The following is an 8040-nucleotide window of genomic DNA, read 5'->3' as shown; positions in this document are numbered from 1 at the left end:
AAGATTTCCTAGAAAAAGTCCATTTAAGTAATTTCTTTTTGGATAAAGATTTCAAATAGCCTCAAAATTGATAAAATTTATGAAGAACCAACCTGGATCTTCCGTAGCGCTTGAACACAGTCCTTCGCCGAAGCATGAGGATGGAGGTGGAGGATGAGGAAGAGCCCATGCGCCTTGTCCTCCCGAATTACCTAGACCCAAGTCGTTGACGCTAAAGTTACAAGGATGACCTACGATATCCTGACACTTGTATTCGCTCTCCGCTCTGGCCATCAGTAGTCCACCTTTAGCAGTTTCGTTGCCCATGCAAGTAACAAATTCGCGTGTTAAAATGGAGGCCTTTTTGATAAAACTGCATGATGCCTCTGTTTGCAGCAGCACATAAGCGCCAAATCCACCAATCGCTACTGGCCACACCCGTCGCGTCATTAAGCCCATGGATCGTGTTAAAGTCTGCAGGCGACTCGAGTAACTCATTGTTCTATAACAAGTCATAAATTGTACTAGCAACGTTTGGCTTTGTTCGAGAGGTATGAAGAGTCGTAACACGGTCATAGGCAGTAGCAAGTTTAAGGGAAATATATGAACGATTGTCGGCCACCAATAATCCACTCGGTGCAAAAACCGGTGAATTTAATGGCATATTTAAAAAAATACCAGAAGATGTCCCACTTATCACAGCTCAAATCTACGCGTAACTAATAAAGGTATACTTGAACGAACTAAAGATTAAGCTGATAAAGCGCCCTGATAAGCAGTAGGAGGTATCCAAAGTGATGTAAAACAAATCCTGGAAAATACAAAGACGAATATATTTTGCCCACAATCCACGCTAAGTAACTCGAAAACTTAACCTAAGTCAAAAATATGCTCCATTGCCGTGAAGTTAACCCACAGGTGCAAGTGTTATATAAGTGTACAAAGTTCCTCAATCACAAAGTTCTAGGTAGCTGAGTACATAAAATAATAGACGACCAATTCAGCAATCAAGTAGCAGACCGACAATTTAGTAATCATCGGCAAATCAAAACCTCTCATCGAATAACCTTGAAATCAAAAACGTGTACAACTGGAGATAGCGTCTGCCAGAGCTACAAAACAAATAGCCACAGATTTGAAATTTATTTCAAAATAAATGCACCACCTCATAACCCATATTTTACACATGCTAAACGCACGTTTTATTAATTCACCTGATTATTAAGGATCGGGCGTTTTGGAAGCCACCTCTGAATTAGTGTGCATTACCATTGTATTATTCTCCCTATCATTTAAGGCATATACAGTTTGAATTTACAAACTTGTTTTGTGGTTTCAGCAAATTTTTACATTTACTACCTCCTTAAGGTATTCATTTTTTTACCGTACTTGTTGATTTGAAAATCTGATTTATCATTGCATACAAGTAAGAAAGTTACTTTTATTTGGAGCCAGGAAAATAAATAGGTAAATGCCTTTAACTGTATAATCACAATTTTTTCTTTTAAGTTCTTCGCGAATGAATTATTTACACTAGGGATGGAGAATACGCTCGACTACAAAAGTTATAAAGAAATGTATGAAACCTACACAAAGTGTTGGAAGCAACAATTTGACTCCTGTTCCACTTCTCACTCAGCATTGGACAATTCGTTGGTGTGCATGCTGATGCAGTGCAGGCTTGTGGCTGTGGCTAGTATGTAATGAAACTGCGGCTCAAATTTGGAAGTCAGTTTAAAGTGGCTGAGGTGGACGAGGAGTCATTGCTAGGCTCTCTGGTAGAAAAAGCAGCCTCCTTGTTTAACCTTACAACGTAATTTACCTTGCGATTTACCCAGTGTATGACTACAACATGCTGTCTTGCTGTTCCTAGATGTTGGTTGTTTCATTTATGCTCCTCAGTACTGTTGGATGAGTTTGTTAGGGGTTTATTTGAATTGAAAATATGCCTCTTATTCTTTCTTTCTCACCTCCCCGTCTTTTAAAACTTCAACATTCTCCATAGAAGTAACGTCCTCGTCAGCTTAAATGCAACTGATTTCTATGCTTCCTCCGATGGTCGATTAAAACTGAAAGACATTGGAATTGTTTCTGGTGACATAATTTACGTCCAGTCTCTAGTTCAGTCGGACGACATAAGGAAGGCCCGTTCTAGTGAGGTACCTCCCGTTTCCTACTAAGGTGTATTGGCAGGCCTTTGAAAAATTGTCGGATTCCGTCAAGGAGCTGAAATATCCTTTAGAGGAATTGGGCGTGAGAATAGGTATGGGTCCTCTGGATGTCAGTGCAAGGAGTAAGAGCTTGATGGTAGCGTTTGTAAAGCTGAATTTGCATCTGGATAGAGCCCTTGTGTTGCAGAAGCGACGTCCGAGTTAGTTCGTATAGCATACGCTTATTGTTATGGTGATGATGATGTTCGAGCCTTAATTACTTTCACCATATTCTCCTGTGGGGATCTCATGAGCTATGCTGGTAAGTCGCCTCTTGCTAACTCTTCTTCAGCAAGTGTTGCCAACTCTGAAATCCGAAAACAAATCGCCATTAAATATGACAATTTTTTCGTTGATCCACAAAGAGTTGATGCCGGTATGTTAGGACCCGTGTCGATTTCACGCATTTATACAGATTCTCGGGGGAGTCTTTCCGTTATTTATAAAAATCCACAAGATCTCATTATCAAATTGTCGGATGAGCTTATTGAACCTATTCTAGTTGACATCCATGAAGGTAAGAGTGCAGTCAAGATCATGTTTCCTACCCTAGAGTTCGTTCTCCCACCCCGTTTTGGACTAATGAATTTGCCGGAGGCAGTTTTGGTAAGTCGCCTCTTTTTACATAAGTAGTGCATTTTCATTCAGTAATAAGAATTGAAATAAGAATTGTATTTGATGTTCACTACAGTATATGCTGCCCAGATGACTTAAGTAAGGCTTTTACTTTTCGTTCTTCTGATAATGTGTTTCGTAGGTTAACATTTTTGATCGCCTTCCGTTGGGCGATTTGGCCTGTGTCTCACTGTCTTCTCGCAAGGTGAACAGTTTCATCAATTTTTGTGAAGCGCTTTGGCACCGCAAGTTAAACCGCATTGTTGGTTCCTCTCCTGCTGGTGGTATGTCGAAAAATCAGGCTTATTTTCCATTTGATAAATACATTTCCAAATCTCCCGGCATTTTATTTCAGTGATAAACTCAGAATTTTTGTCAGGCGGTTCAGCGGCCCTGTTTGGCAAATGTCCATCACTTTTGGTAGGTATATGCTTTTCTTTTTTTCAATGGCTAATTTACGGTTTCTAGGCATTCCGTAATGTCTGTCTGGTCAGAAAATCTTCCTCAAGGGTGCGCTTTTAAATCAATCATAGCCTTCTACCTGAGAAAATATACTTAATGCAGCTGTTATTGTCGCTTTTTTGATGTTATCATAAAAGACATTAGTTTCGTGAATAAGTTCGAAAAAAGTACGTAATGTTTCACTTTTCCTGTTGTTGAGGTACACATTAACCCTCCGTGATTTTTGTCTGCTGTTACATGGGGGAGAATCGTGTGTATGGGTACTTAAGATCTCTACTTTGGATTGTGCTCACCGAATGCAGCAAGCTATTATTTTTTTACCGACAGTGCAATTTGTGTTACTTTCTTGTAATTACTTGCTATGAGGAATAGGGATAGATGCTTACCTCTAAGCTGAATCGCTAATTTTACCATCCAAAAGCAAGGTAAGTACGTAGGTCATTTTGGGTGTGTTGGCTGTGGGGACTCTCCAGTCTATGGGAGCTGAAATCCCTCGACCCTTCTGTACCCCAGTTGCGATCCGATTTTCGACGTTGGTAAGCCTTATTGTGTCTCCGAAAACCACCTGGGGCCAGTTTTAGGCCCTTTTCATCTAAGTATTGCATCTAAAATGTAGTTTGGTTTTTCTTTTTTTCTGGTGCAAAATGTAGCATGTGGTTGACGAAAAATCCAGGGGAAACTTACATCCCTGTATCTGGGATGAGAAATGCAATCTTTGAGGATTGCGTTTACGTGTTACTAATGCGAAGGAAAGTGAAATAGTCACAACATTAGCTATTGTGGTTTGTGTAAAGTAGTGTGGCCATGGTGTACTGTCCCACGTCTTCCCTGAGGTCGGAACGAGCGAAATGGGTGTAGACGAAAGTGCTTCTAGCGTGTAGGACTGTTGGAAGACCACTAGCGTGGCTTGAAGCTTATGAAGGCACAATCTGCGCCGGTTTAGGCGCTCCAGTAGTTCAACACATAATTAGACAGACGCCCAATTCCTTATAGTAGCTTTAAACGCCCAATCCACGAGCTGGGGCCAGTGACATACGCATGCATGGGGATTACCACGAGAGGTGTGGTAGTGCTGCAGTACTTTAGGCGTTTGTTTAACATTCAAGTTTATGTAACGGACCATTTAGGAGCCGCACAATTGCACACCTGGCGGGTGGTCTACCTCCATGCTATGCCACTAAACTTGGACCCTTCTGTACGTCGGCATTATATATTCTGCCCGAGTGCTATGTCTCTTGTTGTCTTTGGGGAAGTCTCGAAGGGCTGCATTGGTGATAAACCTCAGCGTGACAGAAAAATTGCTCTTACTTTGGATGGGGAAGTCTGCGACGGGCCCTAACAAAGCAATTGAAAATAACGTCAACTTTCGGAAACTACTCCAGCTCTGTATTTTGCGGTAAAGCTATCAGCATTGGAGTCGATGCTAGCCGTGAACCATCTGGTAGTTTCGTTACAAAGTTATCTGTCGCAACCGTATGAAGATGTCAATGAATTGGCCTTGCGATACCTTCTTGCCTCTCTACTAGCTAAATAGAATCCAGCAACATGGCAACGAAGTAAAACTCTACCCCTGCGGAACTATGTCAAACCCCATCCTTTGTTATATGGCTGTTTTTAAGTCACCGTGATGGCCAGAACACTCTTTTCTGTCCCTCAATAAAGCTCCCATACAAAAAAAACTACAGATCCTGTAGAGGTGTTAAGAGGGATCAGACATCTCCTAAGTTGCATGAGAATTTGATAAGTGGTACGGTTGGTTCGTGGGTGTTCGTCTAACACTTGACGGCAGCCGCAGGAGTTTGGCCAAGTAGGGCTCTGGAGACGAACCTCAAAAGAGAAGGAGAGCTATTAAGTTATTTAGGTGATCATTTAACTCTTGGAATCAGTAATGGACTACTTAGAATTCCGCCACCGTACAACCCCTGGTCGGCCCCCGCACCATGCCAGTAGACACAAGCCCATCTACAGGTTGGTAATATATATTCCGCCTCAGCTTTATGTACTTTTGCGGTCTTCAAAAAAGTCCCAGGGCGCTGTAATCATAGTCGCTTTGTCGCCAGACAAATTATTTAAATGGAATAGTGATGCAGCTTTCCGGGAATGTTTAATGCCTACAACATCCTCCGTTCCCTAGTTATGAGGCTTCTGATAGGCAAATTGAGAAAATCAGTATTCAGAGAGAACTTTTTTAAATTGCAAAACCTGCAGTTAAAATTCTGATGCTAAATGGAAACATATGTGCTTTTAACACAATTTTGAGGTTGTATCATTGACGTAATGGAAGATTAGCGAGTACTTACACGTAAAGGTCACTTCAACAGGAATTCCAAAAAATTGGCAAGACAAAAGTTAACTCAGATAGTCTTGCTTTCACCAAAAGTATCATTTTATTTGTCTGGGCTTTCAAAAAACTTGGATAAAAAACGAAATTTTTTGTAAAAACAAACAGTTGGTGCCCTATTTTGCAACAGCAGTGCATAATAGCAGTACTTTTATTAGCATTTAGTCCACAAGACCTTAAGACGTCTGTTTTATTTATGTCAAATAAATTTGTTTAGTAGCATGACTTTGATTGCTAGATTCGTTGACGCCTATAAATTCAAGGTCGCTACGGCCCTCCGCGGCTTCTTTGAGTGTAGGTCTCAGTGTGGTTCACAGGGCTCTCTTGTGGTAGCGGTTTTTTTTCGGCCTTACTTAATGCAGACTATTTCCAAATTCTTTTCCACTCGCCTGTACCACAATTTCTTGACCTTTAAGTCGCCAACCTTGTGCACAATTTTTTAGGTTACGAACAAGTCTCAGAAAGATGTGGTCGCAAGTTGAAATGGGTCCCCCGGACTTCGTTTTGGGTATCACAGAGGCTTTTAAGCGTGATACAAATCCTAGCAAAGTTAATCTTGGCGTTGGTGCCTACCGAGATGATAACTCTAAACCTTGGGTCCTTCCATCTGTTCGTGAAGCTGAGGAACGTATTTTGAGTCGTCATTTGGATCACGAATATCTTCCTATTAGCGGTCTTTCTTCTTTCTGCAAATTAGCCATTGAATTTGCCCTTGGCGCAGACTGTCCTGTTTTTAAGGAAGGGCGAGTGAGCATGGTGTTTCATCCCATTTTAAGTTTGGACGACTTTTTCATACACTTTTAATTGTTTCAGAATGCCACAGTTCAATGCCTTTCGGGCACAGGATCTCTTCGCATCGGAGCTGCATTTTTGGGTCGCTTTTCGAAGGTAAAGGAAGTTTGGGTGCCCAAACCCACCTGGGCAAACCATATACCGGTCTTCAGGGACAGTGGCATCGCCGTACAATACTACCGCTACTATGATTCGAAAACCTGCGGTTTGGATGAATCTGGCTGGCTAGAAGATATTTCGCACATTCCGGAAGGTAGTACCATCTTGCTGCACGCCTGTGCACATAATCCGACCGGTGTGGATCCGAGTCAAGAGCAGTGGAAGCGTGCAGGAAAGATAATCAAAGAACGTGATCTCATTCCTTTCTTCGATATGGCCTACCAGGGATTTGCTTCCGGCGATCCGGACCGTGATTCCTGGGCTCTGCGATATTTTGTCCGTGATCTTCATTGTAAAACTCTCTTTTTGGCTCAAAGCTTTGCCAAGAATATGGGTCTTTACGGTGAACGGTGCGGTGCCTTTACTCTTATTTGCGAGTCAAAGGATGAGGCTGAACGATGCATGTCGCAACTCAAGATCCTCATCCGCCCAATTATCAGTAATCCACCCCTCTATGGTGCTAGAATTGCCGCGGAAATTCTCGGTGATCCTGAGCTTAAAGCCAAATGGTAGGCGGTAGGATGTGGAGTTTTCAACCTTCAACTTTGGTGCTCCTTTTAGGATGGTGGACCTTAAGAGCATGGCACATCGGATAATTGGTATGAGAAGTTCTCTGAGGGAGGAATTAGCAAAGGCTGGCTCAAAGCGCAATTGGGAGCACGTCACAAACCAAATCGGGATGTTCTGCTATACGGGGCTTTTGCCTGATCAGGTTTGTATGCAGATTCGTTCGTGTAGATTTTCCTGAATTTTAGCTTCTTGACAACAATTTCTTGTAACTTAGGTAGAGCGGTTGACCAAAGAGTTCTCCATCTATCTGACAAAAGATGGACGAATTAGTATGGCTGGAGTGACCTCCAAGAACGTTGCATATGTGGCCCAGGCGATACACGCAGTGACGAAGTAGGAGAGCATTCATCTTATGACACACCATCTTCCTTTTTTCCTTATATAACCTTAACCTTTTGTACCACGCGTTTTGATCGATTGTCACTAGTAATGTTAATGATTGGCAAATTTACCATAGTCGTGAAATCATTGTTTCTATTTAATAAAATTATCAACTAGATGAATGGGTATATTCGGATTTCGGGATTTCCTGCTTAGCGATTTCTTGTTGCCGCAAGTTTGCGTGACATTGGAAAGTAGTAGAAGAGAAGGCGTATGTGATTGGGATTATTTGTGGGGTCTTGTGCGTCCATCTGTTGAGGCATAGGTTTAAAAACTAGGGAAGATAGTTTAAAAGCAATTTTTTTGTGGATTTCAGCATTCATAGCTTTCTAATTTAAAAGTAAAATGCGATGTAACTTAGTGGTACGGGGTGAGCACTGTAATCAAGGGCGTAGGGGTTTGTCTGGTTGCTTTTAGGCAATCTTTTCAATGGGGATTCAAGTGTGGATTATTCCTGTTATTCCATTTTACACGAAGGATCATTCCCACTTAAACAGAAATGTATTGACTGCGGACTTTAATCCATTTTCA

The 8040-nt window shown here is 41.8% G+C and overlaps 3 protein-coding genes across 3 annotated transcripts in view; 2 read left to right on the top strand and 1 right to left on the bottom strand. All coding sequences in view use genetic code 11, as the record gives it.

Annotated features, from left to right (window-relative positions):
• EGR_07721 (hypothetical protein) overlaps positions 1-429 on the bottom strand; it is a gene marked incomplete at both ends in the record, with an annotated part of 6447 nt that extends 6018 nt beyond the window's left edge. The window contains 2 exons of the mRNA XM_024496970.1: positions 93-191; positions 235-429. Of these exons, the coding sequence (XP_024348593.1) occupies positions 93-191; positions 235-429 (294 nt within the window). The remainder of the gene's footprint in view (positions 1-92; positions 192-234) is intronic.
• Positions 430-1682: 1253 nt separating this feature from the next.
• Positions 1683-3326, top strand: EGR_07720 (hypothetical protein; the record flags this gene model as incomplete). Its single annotated transcript, XM_024496969.1, has 10 exons — positions 1683-1792; positions 1985-2138; positions 2161-2286; positions 2322-2451; positions 2482-2565; positions 2605-2706; positions 2743-2795; positions 2947-3088; positions 3160-3224; positions 3273-3326. 10 exons carry the CDS (start codon positions 1683-1685, stop codon positions 3324-3326), a joined length of 1020 nt encoding a protein of 339 aa, XP_024348592.1.
• Positions 3327-5828: 2502 nt separating this feature from the next.
• On the top strand, positions 5829-7465 carry EGR_07719 (Aspartate aminotransferase; the record flags this gene model as incomplete). The annotated part of the gene is made up of 5 exons (XM_024496968.1): positions 5829-5905; positions 6051-6354; positions 6421-7067; positions 7120-7270; positions 7343-7465. The coding sequence occupies 5 exons, from the start codon at positions 5829-5831 to the stop codon at positions 7463-7465; spliced, it is 1302 nt and encodes a 433-aa protein (XP_024348591.1).
• Between the last annotated feature and the right edge of the window lie 575 nt (positions 7466-8040).

Source organism: Echinococcus granulosus, assembly GCF_000524195.1.
Source record: "Echinococcus granulosus chromosome Unknown EG_S00085, whole genome shotgun sequence".
Lineage (NCBI taxonomy): Eukaryota > Metazoa > Platyhelminthes > Cestoda > Cyclophyllidea > Taeniidae > Echinococcus > Echinococcus granulosus.
Note: the sequence above shows the minus strand (reverse complement) of the source record. Positions and strands in the feature narration are given on the sequence as shown.